This window comes from Grus americana, chromosome 3, assembly GCF_028858705.1.
Source record: "Grus americana isolate bGruAme1 chromosome 3, bGruAme1.mat, whole genome shotgun sequence".
In the NCBI taxonomy this organism is placed as follows: domain Eukaryota; kingdom Metazoa; phylum Chordata; class Aves; order Gruiformes; family Gruidae; genus Grus; species Grus americana.
This window is the reverse complement of record NC_072854.1, coordinates 32,505,505-32,532,147: the sequence shown is the minus strand read 5'-3', so window position 1 is coordinate 32,532,147 and position 26,643 is coordinate 32,505,505. Positions and strand designations below refer to the sequence as shown.

Genomic DNA, 26,643 nt, shown 5'->3' with positions numbered 1-26,643 from the left:
CACTATGTCAAATATCTTCCAGAGTTCACCAGATACTTGGTATACCTTACTCTTCCTAAAAGGTTTAGGGAACAAGATCCCATGTAGTAAAGGAGATCATGTAAGACCAACACAGAAATGTCCCCAGAGCTATGGAAAGAAACACAGATGTGTTTTTTCCATGCTGTCAGCATCTATGTATGCATAACACAAGTATATGGTTCACCTTTACAGGCAGGCAGGCTACAAGAGAATACCTCTTTGAATACCTAAACGAAGTTTCAGCTCAGTACATAGCATATGTTTTCATATGGAAGACATCCACTATTAGTAAAAAAAAGCCTGATTTTTCTAGCATTAAATTAAAATAACCTAAAATAGGAACCATATTTTTATGGTTACAGTGTGTGTAGAAAGCCAGATGACATAAAAAGTGTCATAATTGTGTAGTCTGTTTTACTGCATTTTCAGTAGACCCAGCTAGGCTGTCATAGCATTTTTGTGTCAAATGCTGAACCTTTGACTCTTTTGGTAAAGTTGCTTAAAAAAGCTTTGCTGAATGCTTTTTCCAAATCCTGTAGCTGGATTGCAGTACTAATGCCAGTCATTCCCTGCAGAATTTGGGCAGTCAAGTTCAGATCCCTCAGTGAGATGCTCTCTGCCTTCAAATGTGATGTTTTGCAATGGGAGAGCCAACAGTATCCTGCCTTAAAAGCTAACCCCAGGTTGATCCCCAGCTAGGTCAAGGAGGAGACAGGAGGGGAGGAGGGGGATAAAGAAAACTGCTGGCTTGATTATTATTATTTTTTAAATCTTGATGTTGAAATCATGCTGGTTGGCCATTTTAGTATTGCATTGAAAAAAAGTATCTGATTTTCTGCCCTCTCATCTTGGTTTAAAATATACAAAAATAAATTAGGCAAAAGTAAGGTTTATCACTGGACATGTCTATAGTTGTTAGCTCAGGTTCAAACTTGAATGTGAACTCAATGACCAGGGTTATCCAGTATTTTTAGATGCAGATTCATGCTTTACCTCAAATATGGACCAAGCCAATTAATCAAGTAGGCAGTGACATCTGCAGAGTGTGTTGGGTTTTGTGTGGCAAGGTTTTAGTAGCGGGAGGGGCTACAGGGGTGGTTTCTGTGAGAAGCTGCTAGAAGCTCCCCCTGTGTCTGATAGAGCCAATGCCAGCCGGCTCCAAGATGGGCCCGCCCCTGGCCAAGGCCAAGCCAATCAGCGCCTCTGTGATAACATATTTAAGAAGGAAAACAAAACAGTTAGAAAAAGCTTTTGCAGCCAGAGAGAGGAGTGAGAAGATGTAAGAAACTCTGCAGACACCAAGGTCAGTGCAGAAGGAGGGGGAGGAGGTGCTCCAGGTGCCGGAGCAGAGATTCCCCTGCAGCCCGTGGTGAAGACCATGGTGAAGCAGGCTGTCCCCCTGCAGCCCATGGAGGAAGGATGAGGGGGTGTAGAGATTCCACCTGCAGCCCGTGGAGGACCCCATGCCAGAGCAGGTGGAGGCACCTGAAGGAGGCTGTGGCCCGTGGGAAGCCCATGCTGGAGCAAATTCCTGGCCGGACCGGTAGACCCGTGAAGAGAGGAGCCCACGCCAGGGCAGGTTTGCTGGCAGGACTTGTGACCCCGTGGGGGACCCCACGCTGGAGCAGTTTGCTCCTGAAGGTCTGCACCCCATGGGAGAGGCCCACGCTGGAGCAGTTTGTGAAGGACTGTAGCCCGTGGGAGAGACTCCATGCTGGAGCAGGGGAACGTTGAGAGGAGTCCTCCCCCAGAGGACAAAGAAGCGGCAGAGACAACGTGTGCTGAACTGACCGCAACCCCCATTCCCTGCCCCCTTGTGCCGCTGAGGGGGGGAAGGTTGAAGCCGGGAGTGAAGTTGAGCCCGGGAAGATGGGAGGGGTGGGGAGAGGTGTTTTAAGACTTGATTTTATTTTCTCATTGCTCTACTTTGTTTTGCTTAGTAATAAATTAGATGACTCTCCTCTCTACGTTCAGTCTGTTTTGCTCGTGATGGTAATTAGTGAGTGATCTCTCCCTGTCCTTATCTCGCCTTTTGTTATACTTCTCCTCCCCGTCCCGCTGGGGGAGGGGTGAGTGAGCGGCCGTGTGGCACCCAGCTACCGGCTGGGCCTAAACCATGACACAGAGAAAAAAAAAAGTGACATTTTAACTCAAATTTTCTATCATATGAGCCACATGGCAGAGTGACCGACCCGTGGCTCTCAGGAATGGCTAACAGCCTGTGTATTATCCTTTTCAGAAACCAAGGCTCCAGGCCTAGCTTCACCCTGCCTGCAGAAACGCCCTCTTTTCCAGCAGATTATCCACCCACAAATGATTCTCATCTATATTGTGTTGCTTTAATCCCCACGCTCATTTCAGTTTATCTTATGAGCCCTCAGCAAAAAATATCATGGAACCTATCACATCCTTACCTACAGCTCTCATGTCCAACCTGAAGTCCTAAGAACTCACACCTCACCTGAATGCAGCTCTTGCCCCATCATTTTGTGGATGTTAACTCTCTGGGCATACATGTTTTCTAAATCCATCACTCTCCTTACATACATTCTGAATTTCACTGCTTAACAATCCCCCCCCCAAAAGTTGGTAACTTGACTGTTTCAGTATCATTCAGTTTACCTCTCTTCCATGAATGCCTTCTCGTCCTGGTTCTCCTTTATCTCCTTTTTCACCCTAAAAGAATGAATATTTATTTTATTATATATACAAGACAAATACCCATGATGTTTTTTAACAGGAGAAATATTTGAAGATTCTGGTCTGTTCTACATGAAGTGCAACATATACATTGCTGCCTGCACAAGCAAAATTATTTCTTACATTCCAACATAAATTCTTTCCAAATAAATGCCTCTGAAAAATGTCTAGCGCTCTGAGAGCTATAGCTCTCTGTACTTCACAGTGCCACTGAACATCCATAAGGACTCACCACAGAAAAAATATTCTTGGTTCTCACAGTGCTCCAAGAACATGGTGGTGAAACAGAAATTTACACTGGGGAACAGTTTTCCTTTTGAAAATCTTAACATTGACATGAAATTAATTGCTTTCATTCTGAGACTGTTTTTAAACAAACAATTCTTGTTTTAAATATCTGATAACAGAACTGTCCTCAATATTATCATTTGTCTTTGACTCATGCTGGTTTATGGTTCACTGACTGCACTTGAAAAATGGAAACAATTTTTGTTCTGAAAATTTTCTCGCAAGTAATGAACAACATTAGGAATCACAAGAAAAATATGGTGGGAAAGATCCTTCAGAATCAACTATACAGGCTGGTTCCTGTGTTTGCTCATGAAACACTGACTACAGAACACAAAATTCTTTGTAGGATACATGAAAGGATTCAGTTCTGTATTATCTCTAACTACCATGCTATTGTAGTTAACACATATTTCATCAAAGTGAAAAAAATACACCTGCCTCAGAAGCATAATTCAAGGGAGAATGTCTTCCTGAACCAACAGGTATAAACAGCTCTATAATTGCATCTCTGTCACTAGACTGAACTTTGTCAAATCATAAAAGTAACATAATTCTGATAAAAGCATGAGGACTGACTTTCTAGAGTCCAAGCTCTTCATATCAACCAAAGAAATGGAACAGCTCTGCACTGAATTTCAATTATCTCCAGGGGAGTACATTTGTCTGAGCAGAACCTATTCATTATGTCAGTATCATCTTCATAATTCTGTTAGGTAAATGGTACTGAACTGAGATCATTCAGCTAACTCCATTTGTGACACAGCCCTGATTCGGAGCTATTCCTCCAGTGGCAATGACAGAGGGCATTTCATCTAATAATCAGTTTTGCAAAATGAGTTTGTACGAGCTTTCTCAAACAACTGAAGCCTACTGACAAATTAGCAACAGCAAACTGTGAATTTAATAATCCCATACACAAGATAGCTTTGCTAGTTCATTGTTTCCACTTTAATACATCTTGTTGATAACAAACCTAATGCTACATATTAGCCTGAATCATACTGTTAAGGTTTTTCCTCAAGTATTGCCTTTCTTGCTTGTAAAAAAAATAATAAACCAGATAAATCTATGCATTTATTGCAAAAGTTTAAATGACACACAACAGTTATATGGATTTAACACTGGTTATTTTAGTATGTTTAATTAATTTAACACTGGTTATTTTAGCATGTTTAATCTATAAAGTCCCCTTTGTTCTATGGATTAAAGCATCAGTTGGTATAGTAATTTACTTTTGCTGTCAGTTTAAAAAAATAACAGTTGAAGTCCCAAACTTACTATTCTTCTTTAAATAGCTCACGTAAAACTTTTAGAAGAAACTGCAAGAATGACATTGTACTTTTCATCACTGTGACACACTGGATATTTAATACTGCTTTCAGGATCTTTCAACTAGTATCAGTTATACTGCAACAACCTTGCAACACCTACAAAGGTACAGTCATATATTTGACATAATATCTCCTTAACTGACATAATATAGTTCTAGGACATTTAAAAATCATTCCAATTTATGGAGCTATTTTTACTTCTATGATTTATCTGCTTTCATAGAATCACAGAATCATAGAATCATAGAATGGTTTGGGTTGGAAGGGACCTCAAAGATCATCTAGTTCCAACCCCCCTGCCATGGGCAGGGACACCCTCCACTAGACTCAAAGTCCCATCCAGCCTGGCCTTAAAAACTTCCAGGGATGGGGCCTCCACAACCTCTCTGGGCAACCTGTTCCAGTGCCTCACCACCCTCACAGTAAACAATTTCTTTCTAACATCTAATCTAAATCAACCCTCCTTCAGCTTAAACCCATTACCCCTTGTCCTGTCACTACACTCCCTGATAAACAGTCCCTCACCAGCTTTCCTGTAGGCCCCTTCAGGTACTGGTAAGCTGCAATTAGATCTCCTTGGAGCCGCCTTTTCTCCAGGCTGAACAATCCCAACTCAGCCTGTCCTCAGAGGAGAGGTGCTCCAGCCCTCTGATCAGCTTTGTGGCCCTCCTCTGGACTCGCTCCAACAGCTCCATGTCTCTCCTGTACTGGGGTCCCCAGAGCTGGACGCAGTACTCCAGGTGGGGTCTCACAAGAGTGGAGTAGAGGGGCAGGATCGCCTCCCTCGACCTGCTGGTCACACCTCTTTTGATGCAGCCCAGGACACGCTTGGCTTTCTGGGCTGCAAGCGCACACTGCCGGCTCATGTTGAGCTTCTCATCAGTCCATACCCCCAAGTCCTTCTCCTTGGGGCTGCTTTCAATCCATTTCTCACCCAGCCTATAGTCGTGCTTGGGATTGCGCCGACCCACGTGCAGGACCTTGCACTTGGCCTTGTGGAACTTCATGCAGTTCGCATGGGCCCACCTCTCCAGCCTGTCAAGGTCCCTCTGGATGGCATCCCTTCCCTCCAGCGTGTCGACCACACCACACAGCTTGGTGTCATTGGCAAACTTGCTGAGGGTGCACTCAATCCCACCGTCCATGGTGCCAACAAAGATGTTGAACAGTGCCGGTCCCAGTACCAACCCCTGAGGAACACCACTCATTCTCCACTTGGACATTGAGCCGTTGACCACAACTCTTTGAGTGCAACCATCCAGCCAATTCCTTACCCTTTCATACTTTAAGAGAAAATTATATAAATATGTACAGATTTGCTTCAGAAGTAGGAGTATCCTGTAAATTCTTTAGTGGATAGGTGGAAACCTAAGGTAAAAGTATCTTGTCACATTTTCTTATGCAACATCTACATTTACATAAAAACCTAAACAAAGAGCCTAAAACAAAAGACGACCCTCTCCTCACCCTGGCTTATCATTCACCTTGATGTTAGATGAGCAGCATGCGTTGGAGACCATGTTTTTTTCTTTTACAGCAGGCTGTCAGTAACTTCAAAATACTGGCGGGCAGTTCTAGACACATACAAGTGTGGCTGGTGAATGCAGGGAAGAAAGAAAAATTCCCTTCCTTATGATTTACAAGATATTTGGATTTACGATGATGAAAAGCACCCCCTGTTAACAAGCCTGGACCTCTGCAGTCCCAAGAGCTGTGAGCTTCCTGCCAGGTATGTGATTTTACTATGAATCTATTCTGATTTTTTAATGGAGTATATGATTTGTCCTCGCCAAGTCTGTCGTATGGAATGTCCATGTCCTCTGTGAAGCCAGAATTCAAATCAAGCGGAGGTCCAATTTTGACAATTTATTCTCATGAGAACTGAGCCAAGTCATGCTCAATTCTGCCTTCATGGAGCGCACTATACTGCATAATTAACAGCTTCAAATGTAGCCAAATCATAGAATCGCTGAAGTTACTCTGCAGTGCGGAGGCGGCTGTTAATAATTGACATTGTGGCTTACCTCACAGATTAACAAAAAAGAAAGAAAAATGTGCTAATGCTGTTTTATATCTAATGCTCCTGCCTGCTTATACTATATTCAGATGAGACAATTAAAAACGATTTATTGCAAAAACAGGATGACGAAACTGCCTGGACACGATCCTGTGCAACGTGCTCCAAGTGACACTGCTTTAGCAGTGGGGTTAGACTAGGTGATCTCCAGAAGTCCCTTCCAACCCTTACTGTTCTGTGATTCTGTGGAATTGACATGCCTTGTTTGTTAGTTAACTAAAACTAATCCAAAATAGCACTGAATTATTTGTATTTCTTTGGGTGCATTCTGCTTTCAGTTTCCCCAATGGAAGAAGCAGATGAGGTTGCTCCAGTATAAGCGCTGGGAGGGATTCAGTCTGCTGTGTGTAATAGTCCACACACTGAACTCAGTGATAACATTCTTTAATTAGAGCCAGGGGTTCACGTGTGGCCTCTGCAAGACTAGTACCAGCCTTCAACTCAACTTTTTCTTTGCATACTATTGCCTCCTTATTATAATAGAAAAGTATTGCATTTGGAAATAGAATACATTCATACCTAAAAATTTACTTAAAAAGGTGAAGTTTCTTTTGCAGTGCTGCGCTGTCAATGATACTAATCAGGAATTCCTGATATCCTTTGTTCCAAGGATTTTCAAGTACCATTGTTAACAATGGCTGAAATACTCTCCAAAGTAGGCAAGCTATAAAGTATCACTAACTCAGTGCGGATAATTTTCAGCCTCTGAAGGTCTCTGATTTTACCTTACATATCTTCAAGATAGTTATGGCTTGCTTTTTTTTTTAATACTCTTTTGCGTTTTGCTACAGCTCTATCACAGTAGAATGGTCTATGTGAACATTCTTTTCTTGCGCTCATTTCTCCATAGCTTCTCATAAACTGAACCCAGCTCATAGTAATGCTTATTGATTTTTCCTAAATAAGTTATGAATTTAAAAAATTAGCATTTTCAGTTAAAAAAACCTCAAACCGACGGCTCTTTCTGTTTCTGCTGACAGATGTCTGGAGAGCTGGGATTATAAAGGGCTCCAACCCAATAACCTTCTTATTGACTGACCTGTAAGCTTTCTGCAGAAAATGGGATAGTATACTTCAGGAAAGCAGCAATACTCAGGTTGAAGCACCTCAGGTCTGTTGAAACACTATACCACTTAAAAGGAGTGGAAATCTAGGCAGACTAACGATCTTTTAAACTAGTAAACTAAAATCAAGAGTCATGACCTGCAAGGATGTCACCATGAAGCCTGTGTCTCCCCAAACCCACTTATTTAGGATACTCAGACACAGCAAGACAGCAGGTGATCACAAAGCTTCATTAGCGTCAACAATTCAGAGAGCTTGGCAGATACACTTATCGAGAAATCATGATCAAAAAACTTCTGATTCAAAACTGTGTCATGACCATCTTGTGAAACAATCGGTGTCATGCCTGACCAAGCCAGGTAATGTGTCAGGAGAAAGATCTTTCTTTCCTGCTTCGCTTACACAGACTGAGCAATACTAAAGACGTTCATACCAGCTAACTACCGCTTAGTGTCACGCATCACGTTTCCAAGGAAGCTCTCAGCATTTCTAAGCCAGAGAGGCTATATAAAGGCAAATTAATCCACCTCAAATGAATCCAAAATCTTAGGCACAGAATGATCTGAAGCCAGGCCAACCCGTGGCTCCAAAAGCGCACTGATGAATTGCCTCTTCCAGTCAACAGGAATGAGGCAGCCATCCATTTTTATTCTTTGTAGAAAAACCTTAAAATGCAAAATTACTTAAATCAGTCAGAACAGTGATAAAAAAAAAATCTAGTCCAATAAATATTACAGTGTAGTGCTCTCCAATTGGAGAAATCAAATGCACGAATAATAAGTGAAGAATAATCCCTGTAGCATTACTGCAGAAAAGGATCTGGTCATTATCATGAATCATATAGTGAGCAGGAGTCTGTAACACAAAGCTATTTTTAAAAGGCTAAACTCCATTCTCCATTTGCCAAATGCAAACTGAAAAAAATCCAGTTATTCTGACTTACTTGCCACTGATGAGAACAGGGCATCATTATTTTTCATGGAACTTTTTCAACTTTTAGGTATCTGCTCTTCTCCAAACCAGAATGATAGAAAGTTCGAAAAAAGGAAAGAGTGAACAGAGAACACGTTGATGAATCTCAAATGTGGGAAAGAATGCTACAAACGAGACAATAAATTTTCCATAGTAAGAATACAAATAATAGGTCTAATTTGTAGCCCAAAGTTGGTTGTGTTTGTTGGGGTTTTGTGGTTTGTTTGTTTTTCGGGGGGGGGGGGGGGCAGATGGGAGCGGAATTGGGGTTAAAAAGGCAGAGAAGTACTGTAATGATCTATTTAAGGATATAATGAAATTGCCTTAACTGCACATTTTGCCTGAGAACGCTCTAGAAAGACTTGATGATACTTAATCGTATGTGTGAATTTATGGAGGTGAGGCAGATATAACCCTGTACACTCTTCCAGGATAACATTTCCTCTAGACTGCTCCTTGGTTCTGCTATGATTGCTCTCTCTTGGAAAATGTGACAAAGTCACACGTTAAAATAGTTTTAGCTTTTCTTAGAATGACATCCTTGCTGAGTAAAGATTACAGTGTTTGTGGAAGGCACATGTCTTAAGGAGTCAAAATTCTCTCATTTAATACATAAATTCTCCTTTTTCATGAAGGCACTGAAAGACAGACAAACATGAACTCAAATGCCAGCAATACACATGATAACAGTATGACTGAGCTGTTTGTACTGTCACCATGCCATTATCACCAAGCACAGTGATTTAATAGTATCAGTTCAGAGATAAAGAACAGCAAAATAAAAATCAAACCAAATAACACGGACGAAACAGGAGTGGACAGAAAAACGTATTCTGAAAAGCTAGCAACCTCTTTAGATTGAAGGACCGTATCCACATTTGATATATAGTCATATAGTTTAGGTGTACTTTTACATTCTTCCTGAAAGGTGTACTTTTACATTCTTCCTGAAAGCTAAACTCTCACCTTGCAACATCCACAAACACTGATTTCTAAAACAGTCTACCAATTCCATGGCACCCTGGCAGGCAATAAAGTGTCCTCAGTTATTGCCTTATTGAAATCTTTTCTTATGCAGCCTACAGAATAATGACATACTTAAGAAGTAAGCTTTCAGGAAACCCTAATTCTATTCTTTCACATCTAGAAAATGCCACAGCAAGGCTACCAGCAGCACCTTATTGAAAACACAAGTGAAAAATCCTTTGATCTCTTAATGTGTTCCTTACAGATCTCTGAATGCTCGCCTTGGTCCTTATCTTCAATGTAACCCTATCTTGTGGAAACCTAAGCAACTGCCTAACATTCCCTGATGCCAACCAGAGCTAGTAGTTAAGATCATTAATGAAACACTAAAAGGCATTAAATAATGCTGTGATAGGTGGAAAAATAATCTATGTAGAATAGTACATAACATACAGTTTCATCTAAGAGACTTACTAGAGCAAAACAAACATAAAGACACAACTTCATTCTTCTGGGTGATGGATGTTACCCATCACAAGAAGAAAAAATATTGAGATTTTGGATAAATCCTGCTTGCTACAATTTATGCAAGATTAACCACAATCTAACATTTAGCTTTGTTATTCAATAATAAATGCTCCAAACAAATGTTCTCAGGCTTAAGATGCTCACAGTTTGCTCTGCTTTTTGTCACATGAAATTTAGATGTTGTGGTTTGCAAACTTTGCTCTGTATGCCATCCTGCCATGGCTCATCCTATTATCACCATTTCACTTTTTTTTTTTTTCTTCAAACCTTTTAATGTCAAGGAGAAAAAGCAAACAAAATCAACATCCAAAACTCCACACTTTTTGGTAATTATTTGATCATATATTCTCAGACTTAACTTGAAATAAAAATTCTTAACCCAACATTAAAGTTTTATTCATAAAAAATAAAAAAAAAAATACCTCCTGAAGCATGAGCTATCTGAAAGCAGAGTTTCAATCTCCTAGATAATATGCATTCTTAACATCCACTTGAATATATTAATACTCTCTTCAGAGAAAGTACAGTCAGGTAAAATGTGTTTATAAGGAAAAGTCACTAAGCTTTTTCATGGTGATCTTCATTTGCAAATGCTACTTGGTATTTACGTGCAGAGGCTTTAGTGGATATAAATAGCTTTCTAAAATAACTCAAAGCTTCCCAAAAAAATCAATGTGGTGTTTATTTCAAGAATTTGCATCTACAGAAAAAAAATCATAGAATATGTTTTAAAGCCTCTAAAAACCCCACCGTGAATAGTAATGGATATTCTATTCTTTACTCACTCCATCTGGCTGAGTTCTATACCATATTCTATACATGGAATATCACTTCAGTTTAAGAATTGGTGTATTGCACATCATTTATTGTGCTATACTTTTCCTCATGTTCTTACAGCAAAAGGCCTTCCAAACTGTAAGACTCATGAGTTCAGTTGGACAACTCATATATGCCACTTTCCACAAGGAGGCTATACAGGGTACCTTCATGGTCCAGTTTTCCTCTCTTTCTACAGTGTCTCTGGCTAATCTCATCTGCAAAGATAAAATCAACAATCATTTCTATGAGTCATCATTTACACTTCGACTCCAGACTTGCCTCCTGTCCAAGCAAACATCTTAACTTTCAAGTACGTTCTTGTTGATATCCAACCTTTTGAATTAGTTTTAAATGTTTCTTTCAACATTTCTTTTTTTGAGAAAGCTTTCTCTTGTCACTGAAAGAATTCTGATTCTATTGGTCACTAACAACTGGAATAATCTTGAAGTGAGCGTCTCAGATACAAATCACATCCGGACCACAGACATGTTTTTCAGCTATCTACAGAGCTACCACTTTCATCTGGACTTGATCACACTATTTTCACAAATGCTCCCTCATCCTGCTCACACCCATCCATTAGGAATGTCATTGCTAAAACTCTGTTCATCATTTATCTTCTCCTTTGTTGGTTCTCATGCACACATACTTAAACATTGGGAAACATAAGTACTAAACTCAGTGCACAACTCAGCATTGCAAGGCTTACACAAAGTCATACCATTTATCCCCGTTCAATAACTTCTCCCTTCAGCCCAATTCTTCTCCGGTGTGATGAGCACAAGATCTACAAACAGGTGAAGCATGATCTTTCATATTATTTATTTTTCAATTAATCAACCAAGTCTGGTTATTCTGTAGGTATCCATCTTCTGTCTTAAATCTTACATTTTAATTATAATATCTTTGGGATGTGATAAATGGTCTGCTCTGTTTTTGTACTGTGCCCAACACAAGGGAATCATAATACATGTTTTGACTTGCACAAATACTTGAGCTTTTACAGAATTTTGCTCTTACATCACTCATGAACAAAACTAATAGTTGAATTTGGCTCTATGTTTCCAGTGCCAAACTCCACAGCAATTTTGAAGTATCTTGCGTATCTATCAATAGATCAAAACTTAAAAAGAAAAAAGCTGTCTCATTTAATGAGCACATTATTTTCCCCTTTCTTAAGTAAATACCACAAATGGATTTGACTTTCAGCTACAATTGTTTAAAATTCTATCTGTCTTTTAGCGGGGAGGTTTCTGTTTATACTGGCTTAGTGTTAGTGTTGAATGAAGATTTTTCCGTAGGAGGAATAAACTAGTTTCTTTTCAAGGCTGGTCTCCTAAGGCAACCTAAAGCCAATCTGTTCTTGTCAGCAGTTGACAAATTGCATTCACAGAACGTAGTATTTTTTAGACACCCATGCTTTCATGGTTTTGGCAGGCTATTGCTATTGTTATTTAGACTCTAAAAGACGTTCTGCAGATGGTTAAAGCAACATCAATGTTGGCACAAGCTGATGGACTGCTATGTCTTTTCTGCAAAGATTGCACCTCTAGCTTTATTTCTGTCACGACAACCAAAATAATGGCATTTTCTGTCACTGTGATTATTAACCACATTCATCAGACCCACACATTCAGCAGTTACCTCTATTTTCTTCAGACTACAGTAAATAGTTTATTAAGGTCATCAAAACGCACATTTGTAACCAGGAAATTGGGGTTTCAGTAAAGCTCTCATGGACCCTGGTACAATCTAAAGGTGTGATGTGTTCAGTCTTCTGATGGATGTTTATCTGACAAAGAGGCCTGATCTGTGTTCAAAATAAGCACACCTTGCTCAGTCAGACTTCACTAAGGCCACTTCAACACACAACTAGAAAAGTAGGAAATGGCTGCCTTTTACATAAAAATTAATAATTACAGATTTAATGCAGGAAGTTTTCTCTCTTTTTGAGAGGATCAAAATCCACAGCTCCCACTTCCCTGACAACTGTCCATACAACCAGCCCATAGGGTACCGTGCATGAAAACAATTGTCATATTTCTGTTCTAGCTGGACCACTGTGCAGTGAAGTGTGAAAAATCAATGGGTGTGGAATAAATAAGTGACAATGTTCTGCAGCCTACAGAAGGGAAGGAGGCATCTTTAGAAAGGGCATCCTGGGAAATCTGAGCTGTATCTACTGGCTGGCTATTGACAACAGAATTAACACTGCCCTTCAATAAGTACATAAAACTCATAAAAGAGTACAGGGCAAAACTCCTTATCTGTGCACAATATATATTGGTCTCACCATATGAGGAAGATCAACAATATGCTCGCTGTAGACATCTAAGACGACTCAGTCTCCTTTTACTGTCACAGAAACTCTGAACTTCTGTTGTAAATTAACCACTCTTCTAAGCTAGCGTCTTTGGTTTCTTAAACTAAAATTTAAGAAGAGACAAACATGACCAATGAGTGTACTGTACCAAGTAGCAACATAAAGCTGCTGATTGGGTTAGCTACATTAGACACATACTTCTGTACAATTTACCATTCTTTAACTTTTGTGTGGATCTTTGATAAGAGCCTTAATAACCCTGACTTGTGTGCCCACTATGCTAGGTCTTCTTCAAAGTAAGTATTTCCTAGGTATGTCTACATTAGCAAACAGTGCGGCACAACAGAAGAGTATCTATGGAGCAAATGATGCAGCGTACCAGATGTTCACACTATATATATTTTGTTGGAGCTATTTCAAATCTACCTTGGAATAGCTTTAGTCTGTTTTCATGAAGCCAAGAGCCATTAGCAATTGCAGCATCTTAGGCTTGTTCCTGGAATACATCTTTCAGTTTAGCTTCATCCAAAAGGAATCACACTGTTCTATTCCATCCCAAAAAGTCATCTATATAGAACTGAAGCACCTTCTGGTCATTAAAACATGCCTATTCTTCTGGAATACCTTGGTTGCTGAACGACAGCTAGGCAGCAGTCTGGAGAAACAGAATCAGAATCTGCTGGGATATAACCCAGTAAACAGAGGCTTTTTGTGGTCAAAACAGTTCCCTGATTTATTTTACTAGGCATCACACATACAGTTGCAATAGCAGCGCACAGAGACTCTGGGGATAGGAAGAAGCAGCTAGAAAGGAGAAGATGGGGAAAGAAGACTGTTTTTATCATTGACTGTATTACCTTAACAAACATCAGCTACTGCTAAGGGGAGAAAAAAAAAAAGTGCTTTGGAGACTTAAATACATTTAAACACATATGTTGCTGACTTTTCAGTATTAACATCCACATCTGTCTTTGCAGGTTGTGGAAAGCTTCCCCTGCTCACATGCATAGAATGAGTTTTATTTTTGGTATAGTCATGAACAAAGGTTCTGTCATGTGTTCTACAGTGACCAAAGTGAGTAGCCGTTCTGTTGTTTCTTCTGTCATCATACTCTGATCATGAATTCTGGTCCTTATCCTAATTGCAAACAACTCTCACTCAGAATTGCAGGAGCCCATTTAGGGAGCCCATTGACTTAAACACATGTATTACATCTGCCAATTTAGTTCTTCACATTCATGTCTATTTTAGAAATATCACATTTTTAAAGAGGTCTTACAATATGAAGCTGAACTAAAAACTACAAGGCTGCATAAGCATATATGCAATTTATCCTAAATGATGTTTTCTAAGATTGCAGCATCAATACTGTTTTATTAGATGATCCTATTGCCTCTTCTTATTAGATATCTGCCAGTATTCCTTTTTCATACTGAATAATCCTCTGCAACAGTGCATACAACATAATCTCACTGATAGTAGCAGCTGCAGTGTACTGATGGCCTCCTTGCTGTGGAGGAGTCCCACCAGCGCAGTCTTACGGTGTATCTTTGCTCAGCAACTCCCAAAAACTGCCTCCCGTTTGAAAGAAAGGAGACTCACATGTCAGGAGCTCTGTTCAGTTTGCTATGCTAAAGTAATACGCTGCACCTGCCAGCAAGGATTCAGTTGTGCTTACTCTCTATTGCTGTAATGCCTTCTTCCTCCAGAGCCTCCTTTCTGGCTTAAAGTTCTTGGTAAAGAAAGCTTTCCTTTAATAACTGCACTGCAGTAAATCAAAATAATTAAGTCAGAAGTTATTTAATTTAGAAATCTATTACATGGTATGTTACTAATTTTTTCATGATTGTATTATATTTCCTGGAAATATAAGGGATGACTTATTGTAGTAGGCACATAAGTATGTACGTAAACATACAAGCGTATTAGTGTAAATGTGCACTTTCAGCTGGAAATCAAGGAAATACACTCACTCAATGCTAAACCTATCACCAGATCTGGGATTGAGAAAAAATATCCCACCTAGGTTACACTGTGAGAAAATACTGAGAATTACAACCATATGAAACTACTTTAATTTTTAAAAATTTTACAGTTTCCTAGCTAACTGTAAGTCCAGATCAATAACACCACCTGAAGCTATCCTGAACCCATGAGATCTGTAAGGAGCTGAAGTACACATTATGGTACACTTCTCACAGCACTTCCAGTTAAAGACAACTTTCCTCAAAGATATTATGCAAAAGTATCAGTGAAATGTAAACAGCTTTTGGAAAAGTAAAATAGGGAAAGAGAATAGAAAAAATATGTGTATAGGTGGGTGTCTGCACAACAGGAAAGGTAAGTTATGAGCCAGAAAAAAGGGAAGAGAGAAAGCACAGATAATCAAAAATAGCAAGCAGACCAAAAAAAGAAATCCAGAAACAGTGATAAGAAAGTAAGTTTGAACAAAAATGTCTGGATGTTGAACTTCAGTCAGATCTACTTCTCTGAGACTATCTTGTGGGAACACTCATATGATGGGCTATTTCCAGGCCTCTCTCTAATCCAATTGAGGTCACATTTAGTTTGCAAATTAATTCTATTCTGGCATTTCTTATCTTTTGACTCAGCAATCATCTTTTTTAAATTCAGTCTGCTCAGATTAATAAATGGTAAACAACAAAAATTATCTGTCATAATGAATTATAAGGCCTTTCACTGAAGATCATTTGTGGAGTCAGAAGGGAGAATATTTTAATTCATAGCAATAAGCTTTATCACTTGAGCTAAAAGACTAGGTAGCTGCAGCAGAGGATGACCCCTTTCTTCTGGTGAACCAGAAGCACAGGCTGAGTGTGGGACACCTTCCACTCATTGCAGAATACAAACAATTCACTAACCAAGCTGACAAAAAGCAAGGAAACCAGAAATTCTGTATTCTACTTTTGACTCCAAAAAAAAGTAAGATTTGTTACTTACAGACAGCATCCAGACCACATACCTTATGGAAGGCAGTGCAGTCAAATGGAAGAGCTAGGACACACTAGATCTTGGCCTTATTCCCACATTAGTACTCTCAGTCTCCTCCATTGCTCTCAGAAACACACATACATTCACCATCCATTCTTCTTGTGCTCCCCAAGTAGCCCACTCCAGGTCCATGCCCACCTCTACCCTCTCTCCTGTACATAGGTGACCTGATCCAAGCCCCAGCATTCACCCCACTGCTGCTACACAACCCTCAGAGTTGTTAAATGGAAACTACATGCCTACACAGAGAGAGGATGATGCTGTGCTCTCTGCCACTGCCCATGGATATTTCTTTGCTCCTCCAGAATGTCTTCTTAGATGCTAAACATGCAGCACTCCTTATAGATAAAAATTGCTACATTAATTTCAAGTTAATTACCATATATCAAAATTACAGCTCAAAAGGTTTACAGCCTTAGCTGTCTCCAAACTAGTACATCTTTTCTAGGCATCCATACCTGTAATGGTACCCAGTCATCCAGCTCTGGATATGTCTTCAAAGAAATCTCCAAGGTGGCACAGAAGTAGTCCTTACTGGAAGCAGTACATCCAAATGACCTGCCACTCTGCTCATGCTATTAAGCCTTACGTCTCAACAGAGTGCCCACTAATGAAGCTGCAATGCTTCTGATACCCCAGATAGCTCATTCAGAACAGGCCTGGCTGTTTCTTCAGAGCTGCTTTCTCGCCCAGAGCTCCACATCTGGGCCTACCATGCAAGAGGCCTCCTACGCTTTGGGGGCAACTGGAATTTGGAGAGCTTTGTGGACTGAAGTAAACTGTATTCAATATGTGCAAATGGTCATTTTCAGAGCTTAAGATCGCACCAAATCTTGGTGGAGAGAAGACAGACTAAAAAGATACCTTTAAAATGCCAAAAAAATGCACCTGTCAAATACGGTATTTCTAATCCAAGGCAGAAAGAGCCTGAGAGTTCACACCAGCATTAAGGTATCGGCCAAGTCACTTCTCTCTTCCACTAATCTTGTTCTCAGCAAGACATGAATTATTTACACTCAAACCTCATAAAGAAAACTGTTCTGAGTTTTCATGACTAAATCTGGTGATGATACCAAATTATACAGGATCAAACAGATGAGAATGAACTGTGACAAACTCAATACGGGCATGATGAGATGAAGTGATGTAGCAAAAGAAGGACAAATCAAGTTCAGTGTAGGTATATTTGAAATGATGAAGGTGGTAAAATCCTTATGTCCCATATGTAGCCATAACGTCCGTGAACACAATCACAGCTTCCTAAATGCAATGACTGGTAATGGTCAGTTCAAAAGGACCAGGAGTGAGATCTCGAGGCCACACTCAAAGCTAAAGAGAGGGTAAAGAAGGAAATTCCTTGTGAGGAGATATTAGGAAGGCACAGAGAATGAAACAAAGAATTTCACTGTTATATTATACACACCGAAGTTCTTGCCCCTACCATCTTTAAACACCGCAATAGAACTAAAAAACATCCAGAGGCAGCTAGTAAGGATGAGCAAATACAGAACAGTTTTCATAGTAGGAGATACTAAGTAAGCTGGTATTCTTCAATTTGGAAAAGACAGCTCTGGAATACATGATAGATTCTTATTGATTCCTGATTGATACTGAAAAGGAGAACAGGAATCTTCCAAGAGAAGTAGTAGAGGACACCAAATGAAATTAAGAGGAAGCAGGTTCCAAATAAACACAAGGAAGTGGTTCTTCAAACACAAAGATAAATGGCATAATTCCTCACCACAGGATATTGCAGATGCTCAAAGTTTACACGAATTCAAGGGAAAACTGCACTCCCTAATGGGAAAGAAGTCCATTGAAGGCTACTAAATGCACTGAAAACACATCTGGCTGAGATCGCAGTCTCAAATAATTGGAGGCTGGACGAGTACATGGGGAGAAGTACTGCACTTGCTTACTTTGTCCTTATGCTTTTCCCTGGGCACCACTTCTGGCTATCATTAGCAGCAGGATGCTGAGCCTGATGAACCTTTAATCTGACCAAATGGGTATGTGTAAGTAAATTAAACAGTGATACAGCTTGGGACATGGAACCTGGTCATCTATATCATTAAATTGATAGACCCCAGCTGTGAAGGTCTCTTGCAGACATTTCAATGCATCTAATTAGCACTTCCTCATATAATTCCCAGGCACAGTTCAGAAGTTAGCACAGGCTAGGGACTATTCCCAACAGGCAGTTTTGATTAAGCTTGTTTCAAAGGGCAAGAGAGTTAAACACTATGAAGATGGCCAGATCAAGCCAAATACCACAGAATTATAGGATAAACCCCGTTAATGTTTAGCTTACTAGGATAAAAGACAATGTGACTGCTTTTATTACAGGTAGAGACTTCCTGTAGAATTAACAATATGCTTTTCCTTTTCCCCTAGAATATGTGTGTACAGGTGTGCCTCTGTGATCGTATATGATCTGCTTGGTAATAAAAAAAAATAATCTGTCAAATAAAAACACTTGCACGCCTACTCATTGAGATGGCTGTCTTGTAAACAACATTTAACCTCATATGACTTCATGAAAAAATTTCTAAAATGGTACTCATCATGTCAGAGCAGAACAATCATACAAGCAAAGCAAAGCAAAGCAAAACATTCTCCCCAAGCCCAAAGCTTAAAAGGTGCAAATAGGTGACTAAATAGTTAAAAGATGAGAAAGAGAAAACTCTAATACTTCCCTATATAGCATTAGGAGACAAGTATGAAAAAACTCAGTTCACATTTACATCCAGCTTGTAAAGCACCCAGTCTCGACTGCATGAAATCAGATTTAAAGGACTTCAGAAAATCTTCCCCTGCCCCAATAAAGTATCTGTACTGATGGTTAGCAAAGGTAAGGAGCCACATTTTCAGCACAGTGGCGCTGACTCCACCACCATCCAAACAAAGTAGGGAATTGGACCCTTAGTCTACAATGCAAAATGTACGTTCTTCTATTACTCCAGAATACATTCAGACTAACAGGTCTGCATATGCAGTGGCCACAGTTACATCAAGATTTGCAGCTACTGAATTTACTCTTCTAATCTTTTGTTCAGACTGAAGCATTTCTAGCAGAATGTACAGCTAACAAATACAAGCACTGTACTAATACACAGGAGGGGTACTAACTGCTTCTCTTAATTGTCATTTTTTAGTATCTTTAATTATAGACCTTTGAGGTTCATGACTGTCTTCTATCCATGAGTAATAGCTTCTATTTTTCAAGTAGACTGGACGCTTCCCCAGTACTTAAGCTGTCATGTGTACCAGTTCATCACTGAAATTTATGGTACAGACATCAAAATATTAGGAAGACTAAATAATTACTAACTTCAACTAACATCTTAGAAAGGAAAAGTGATTCCTTCTTCATTTACTTATGCTTATTTAAGAAAAGCATATTGAAGACTGTGAAATAAAAGACTACACCTGGGGACACACTGGAAGTTTACAGCCATGCGTGTTCTGAATGGATCTAAGAAAGACAGAGGAGTATTTTATTAGGTGTGATAGGATGAAGTAGAAAATGTTCAACCTCCAGGAAATCTTCTTGACATTAAGATCTATTAGGAATTTTCTTCTAAAGGAAATAGAGGAAGCCCTATTTCCTGGGATAATTCAAATTGTACTTCACAAACCAGTAAATATATACAAAGAACATCCTGCATTTAGAAGAAAATGAAGCAGATGACAATTTTTTCTACATTTAGGCTGGACAAGCCCCAGACTCCTCCTCTCTTCTCACATGTACACAAAAGCAAAAGTACAATCAAAACATACAAAAAGATAAAAGGATGAAATTTTGGAAATAATGAATGACTATCATTATGGTTTTACTCTCAAAGTTTCCCTTAGTCAAATACATGTAACTCTTTTATTTATATCATTTTACTGAGAAATAACAATCAAAGAATTACAGTAAAATAATTTTATGAAAGAACAAGTGTTTACAAGTGCATATCACAGCACATATACTGCTACACAGCTCAGCTCCAATGACATCCAGTTTTAAAATCCTCTATTTCAAGTGTTAGATGGGAGGGGAATATGCTTTATAAAGTAAAGCAACCAGTCAAGGAAAACTGCAACTGAAGAGTTCCTCTCCAGAGCACAGCCATCCTCCCACTCTATCACTCACAACTTCTGAGTCTTCTGAGGTATCAACTAGTACTGTCATTTAGTCTATATAACATCATACCTTACTTGCCTCTCTGACTTAAAACAGAACCAGGGATTTTATAGTAGTATTTTGAAGCAGCTAAGCCAGGCAAGGAACTTAGGTTTCCCAGCTCTGTGAAATCACTGTTATCTATTAGTGACAATCCAGTCACGTTGCTCAGCTATAATATGTAAATCTGTTGGCTTTTCTATCCACTGTTCCAAATAAAATACAGATTTATTCCACACATGCTGCCAAATTATAATGAAATTTATACAGTGTTCAGGTTCCATGTCTCCCACAAAACTGAATTCTCAGTGTTCTAGTTCAATTACAGAAATTATCTGTGAAGGATACTACAGCAAATACACATTCTAACCAAGAAGGTAGAGGAGATGACAGAAATCTGGGGGATCTGGGTAAAGAGCGTTAGCTGGAGTGACCAAAGGAAGCAAGAGCCAGGAGATAAAAAAGAATGAATTACAGATTTAGAATCATAGATTCATAGAATCGTTTTGGTTGGAAAAGACCTTTAAGATCATCAAGTCCAACTGTTAACCTAACAAAGGAAAAAGGCACGTTAGAGGTTATTTGTCTGATTAACAGGCTTTGGGCCAGTTACAACTCCCAAGTGATGCACATACTTCAAGTATCAAAATAAATAATAATGAATAAGATTTCAACCTCTACAGGTTTCAAGATCTCAGATCTACCTTAGAGTCCATTTCTTGGTTAAACTCATAACAGCTGCCAAGCTCAAAACATTGTATGTGTCCACTCATCTGAACTGAAGCACTTAAACATCTTGCCTCAGCAAATTAAGAAGCTACAAATTACAGTATAGCAGATGACTGCTGGACAGGCAAGGGCTACCTGAGAGACAGACAAAACATTAATAAGTAGGTATTGAGATTTCTGAATTTTTTATTTTTTCTAAATTGCTAGAGACAGCGTGTAACTATATAACTTATCTCCTTCCCAATGGCTGCATTTAAGCAACTCAAACCAACTGGTGCTTCAGCTAAGACTCTGCCCCTTGGTTTTGTTTGGTGGGTTTTGGTTTTCTCAATTCAGAGTAAATCAACAGTCATTAAATGATGCATCAAATGTTGTGACATAGCTTTAAGCATATGTTTTAAGAAAACCTGGTGCTTCTAACTTTGTTCTTAGAATGGAGGCCCATTTTGTGGACCCTTTTGCTATCAGGGTTTTCCCTGGCTTTAAAATCTGTTATTTTGGGGGTTCTGTGCTTTCTGTTCCAACTTGGAGGCTTGTGACATGCTCAAAGCAGGAACACATGTAACTTTGCTGCACTGCAATTTCTATGTGGCTCAAGTTCCTATTGGTGCATTATACAGCAATTCTCTGCATATAATCCTCTGTATCAACCTATTCCATATTTTATTCCTTTTTACCATTTTATATTTTTAGTATTTCCTAGATGTATAAAAACCGGGATTGGAGATCTCTGACTATAAAAACTCTGTCTCAGAAACTCTGTGTACAAGGTGATCAGAAAGGCAGGTTTTATTTTAGGTGTCACTGATTTCAGTGCCTGGTTCTCCCTCATACTCTGAATTGTCAAAGACTGACACTGATTTTATTCTTCAGAAAGTAATTTCTTTACGTTGAGACACTGGAAGAAACTAGTCAAAAAAAAAAAAAGAAGGAAAGAAGAAAACAGCAATACATAGAAGTCTGTAAAATTAAACAAGAGGATTCACCTTGTAAATAAAACTGTATTTAGAAGGTGCAGGGACAGAACACCAACTACAGGAATTGCCATGGGTCAGATGAATGGAGCTGCAATCAGATAAGCCAACAGCTGCATGGCAATTTTCATACTAATGAATTTTAAGATTCTTCTTTGTTTTGGTACTTAACAAATTTTGAAGACACCTTTAGATTTCATTTATGTTGAACAATTTTTTTTAAACTATTTCTATTGGAAAACAAACTGTTTCATAGGGTTTCAGCAATTTTAAGCTAAAAACATCCATAGAATAAATACAGACCCATCATCCAAGAAACCATGTACAACACTACCCAAACAAGTGTTCCACAACAGCTTCTATGAGGAAGATGGCATCAGCTGACAGGTGATGGGATATTTAAGCAAGGGCACTGGTCACCACCAGATGTGATGCTCCAAAACAAGAGTGTGTGAATGTATAGACGCATCTGTAAAAATCTGCCTATAACATATTCTGGTGAACAATATTAGTCCATACTGTAAATTAAATGTACATTTACATCCTACTCTTGCCAATATTTGAAAAACAAAACAAAAACCCCAAACCATTATCACTTTTTATTGTTTTGCTTTTTTACGTGTATTTATAACATGAACATGTGCTGAATCAGAAAAATATCACATTTATGTTCACCATTCATAAAATCATAGGAGACCTCAGGAGGTCTCTAGTCCAACCTCCTGGTCAAAGCAGGGTTCGGCTATGGGGTCAGGCCAGGTTGCCCAGGGCTGGTCTTGAAAACTTCAAGAAAAAGAGGCTGCACAACCACTTTGGGCAACCTTTTCTAGAACTTTACTGTCCTATCACAGAAAAGTATTAACTGAGCATTAAAACCAAACAAGGATATATGTTGAAAAAGAAACTGTCTTGCTGTTATCTGTGCTTATCCTATTAGAAATCAGTGTAAGTGATGCCTTGCACAATTTTGATGCTATTAACAGAAAATGGTAAAATCATCTAAGATAAACTGATCTCTTGCATTTCCATGAAGCAAGCCTTTCTTTAGTTTATTCCCTTTTCTGTAACCAGGATAAAAAGTGCAGACCACTGGAAGAGGAAATTACTTCCACAGTAAACAACAGTGTTAAAATTAAAACCCCTTTCCTAATGGCTACACAGCATCTTCCTTGCTGCACTTTCAGGCCATTGCTTTGCATACACTAGGGACACAGCAAATATACCATTCCCTTGATCTTTGCAGCAGTGTTATGTATTTGAAGACTGTTTACGTATTTCTTTTCAGCTGAGTCTGCAGTAAGTAATCTTAATTCATGCAATCGTTCCTCAAAGGTTATGTGTTCCTGAGCACCAGTTGTCCTCAGTGCTCTCCTTGCAAAATCCTCTAAGTTGCAGCCTTACCAATACCAAATAGCACAGGACTATTTAATTAGTGTTGCAGTCAATATTCCACTTTAAAACATCTTAGTAAGAGTCTTTCATTTTTAACTGCCTGGCTTCATTTACCTGTGTTCAGCTTCTGATGCAAATAATCCTCAGATATTAATTGCTGAGTAGATACTATTTGATGTGTTTTTTTGCAGCTCAGATTTATTCCCCCCTACAGGTAGTTCCTTGAACTTGTTCCTTCTGCACTGGATCTTATTTTTTTCAGGCTACACCTCTGACTTGCCAAGAACATTCTGGATTTTAAAGCCGCCTTCTATTTATTATCAGTCCCTCGTGACTTCCTATCATCATAAAGTGTAATACTCATACTTTCTATCCCATACTGTAAAATTACAATTCTGAACAGTATTACAACAAGGATGGATCCACATGGTATAGTCTGCCTTCCTGGCAGCAAACCCATTAAAACTGCTCTCAGCATATACTTTTCCAGTCGCGCTATAGAAGGGTAGACCAATGTTTTGGTTGTAGCTATAAGACTATCATATAAGACAACGTCATTAAGTAGCACAAAGAAAATAGAATAGAAAGAAGAATTAAAACAAATTTACAGTTAGAGTGTATTTCCTGTGGAGGGAAAACTTGCAGCATAACACCTGCACACAGAGCCTGTAGCTTCCCTTACCACTAGAAAGGCAGAACAAGACTTCTGGATTCTTCAAGGAGAACCAAGTGTGGCAAAGAAACTTTGAAACAGCCTAAAAGAATCTCCCTCAATAGTTTAAATTATGGATGCCTCCCGTATCTTTAAATTACATATGATCACTCACTTTTGCCTCAGTTGCCTATGTCTCCCTGATGTCCCCAGACCTGCAACTCTGCCAAAGCAGAACGTAGTACAATAAAAGCCAAAGTCAACTAGTTTGATTTGGTATAAGGCTGAGTTGGTTTCAAGTATTCAATCCTATGGAATGGTATGGTCATCAAAACAAAATTACAGGACTGTTCATTTTAATGTATTTCCACAGAGAGTTTGGAAGGGCAAATATCTCATGTTTAGGCAGCTGTGTCCCACTCCAGGTGATGTGCAGAACAGAGTGGGCACACACTATCTTGTTCCTTAATATGCAAGATGGGGCAGAGTTTTTTGTATTAGGAAAAATCAAATTTTAAGTTCCAGGCTTTGTAATCATGTTTGTTATGCACAAATTAGTATAACTATTTTATTTTGTGATGCTACGTTAAAATGCAAAGGTGTTGACTTGTTTTTAATACTGGAGTTCAGTAACTGGAAACTCACCATTGTTGTTCTCCAATAATTATTTGAGTTAAGGCTAAATTGAGTAACTGTCAAAGTCCAGGCTGAGACCTATTTCCCATAATCTTAAAACACACTCTTTCCTCACAAACCACCATGTGTAGCTTCTGGTGAGACTGTCCCAAATTATTTTTGAGTGATCACTGGTAAATAAAAATCCTTCCACCCATATATTTCCTTTTCTTTGAAGGACAGCTGAATACATTGTTAATAGTTACACTGGAAATACTTTTAATAGGATCTTTTAATTAACTTCTGAAGTTACAAGACAAAAAGAAGAAAAAAAAAAATGGCCTAAATGTGCTGACTCACCTTCCATGTAAGAAAAATATGACTACCAGTGGTTGGGTCATTTTATCTCTGCCTTAAAATAAGGAAACTCAAGCAAAGAGAGTGGCAGCAACAGCTGGAACCACGTGCCTGTGTCCAAACACAATTTATTCATACAACTTGAGGAAAGCACAGCACAGCTGCTGAGCAATTATGAAAAAAAAAGGAAAGAAAAAGAAAAAAGAAAAAAGAAAAAAAATCCACAAGCCCTTCAGAACTGATGAATAATGATGCCACCAAGGAAATAAGATCTGTCGGTGGAGTTAGAAACACTCAAGCTTAACAAGTGCTTTTTTTTAGAGGATTAATCTTCACATTATAAATATTAGTTGCTATGGATGCTGGTTTTTATTTCTGATACTTCTTCCTTCCTGGTTACTGAAATACTTCCTCCTAAAAAACCTCCACAATTTTAAACTTGCTTAAATTCTGTTAATCCATAACATGCTTTCTTTAAAATATGAACAGTGGAAAGCTGGCTGACACTTCTGAAGAGGTATGGTGGGTGAGTGAATATACTCATGTCCAAAGCAGCCTAACTCACACATATATTGCTCTTCTTTAAATTCAGAAGCTGTCACCTACTCTCCATTTTCTTCAGTCTGAATATTGCCAGAATAGCAGCATCTGTCGTTCTTCATCTTCATGATACATAAATTCAGCAGAAATGCTTTTCTGTACCTTTTTCAGACAGTGAGCTGAAGCACAGAGAAACTATCTATCTATGATACAAAAGACTCTTAATTCAGGTTGCTTAATCCAAACTCGTCAAAACTGGTGAATAAGCAGTAACCAGGCAGTAACATGGTTAGGAGATGAAGTTTCAACCACAGACTACCACCATTGTTACTTTAATTCCTGTTGGACAAGCTAAGAACAGGCTCTTCCTTCCACTTGTCCTTCAACATGGACTTGCCTTTGATGACCTCTGAGGACATACTTGTCTGAAGCCACACAAGAAGATGAGGTTGCATCATCTAGAGCAACTCATTTTAATGCACAAGCTTTTGAACTATTTCTGGCCACTGCAGAGCATATCTAATTAGGATAAACTGCTTCAAGCTCCATTTCCGATATCCACTGGTGAAGAACAAGGAAAGGCTTCTCCTGGAATTTACACTCAGAAACGTTTTATGGCTGTCAGGAGACTAAGAACGTCCTTAGAGGAACACGCCAGTCCACCAGGCGAAGGGACTGAACTTCCAGCCTGAGGAAGAGGTAAATGCACCTGCATTCAGCTTGGCCACTGGAAGTCAAGGCAATTCACTCCAAGCCTGATGCGCGCAGGAGACAAAACTCATGTTAACTACTGTGTAGGGACACGGGAGTATATACATGAAAATTAGCTTTTTAAAATTAGCGGTCAGTTACGTTATGTTAATTTTTGCTATTGCACTAAATTTATGTTCTTAGGAAAAAAGTATGTAAAATATTTAGGAATTACAATCAACACAGTAAGGTTCTATAGAAGTGCATTTGTAATGTATAAAAGCAATAATTAAGTACCGTAAATAGCTACACATCATCTCATCATACATTTCATACTGTATAAATAACCATTTACTAGTTACCATAGAAATAAGAGAGCAGCAAATGCTACTGGAGTCCAGTGGTTATGGTTCTGTTAGAC

The 26,643-nt window shown here is 39.0% G+C and overlaps 1 protein-coding gene across 5 annotated transcripts in view; it reads right to left on the bottom strand.

Moving 5' to 3' along the window:
• COL19A1 (collagen type XIX alpha 1 chain) overlaps positions 1-26,643 on the bottom strand; it is a 223,059-nt gene that overhangs the window by 111,492 nt on the left and 84,924 nt on the right. For all 5 annotated transcript variants that reach the window (XM_054821680.1, XM_054821681.1, XM_054821682.1 and 2 more), the window contains one exon: positions 2,644-2,697. In XM_054821680.1, the coding sequence (XP_054677655.1) occupies positions 2,644-2,697 (54 nt within the window). The remainder of the gene's footprint in view (positions 1-2,643; positions 2,698-26,643) is intronic.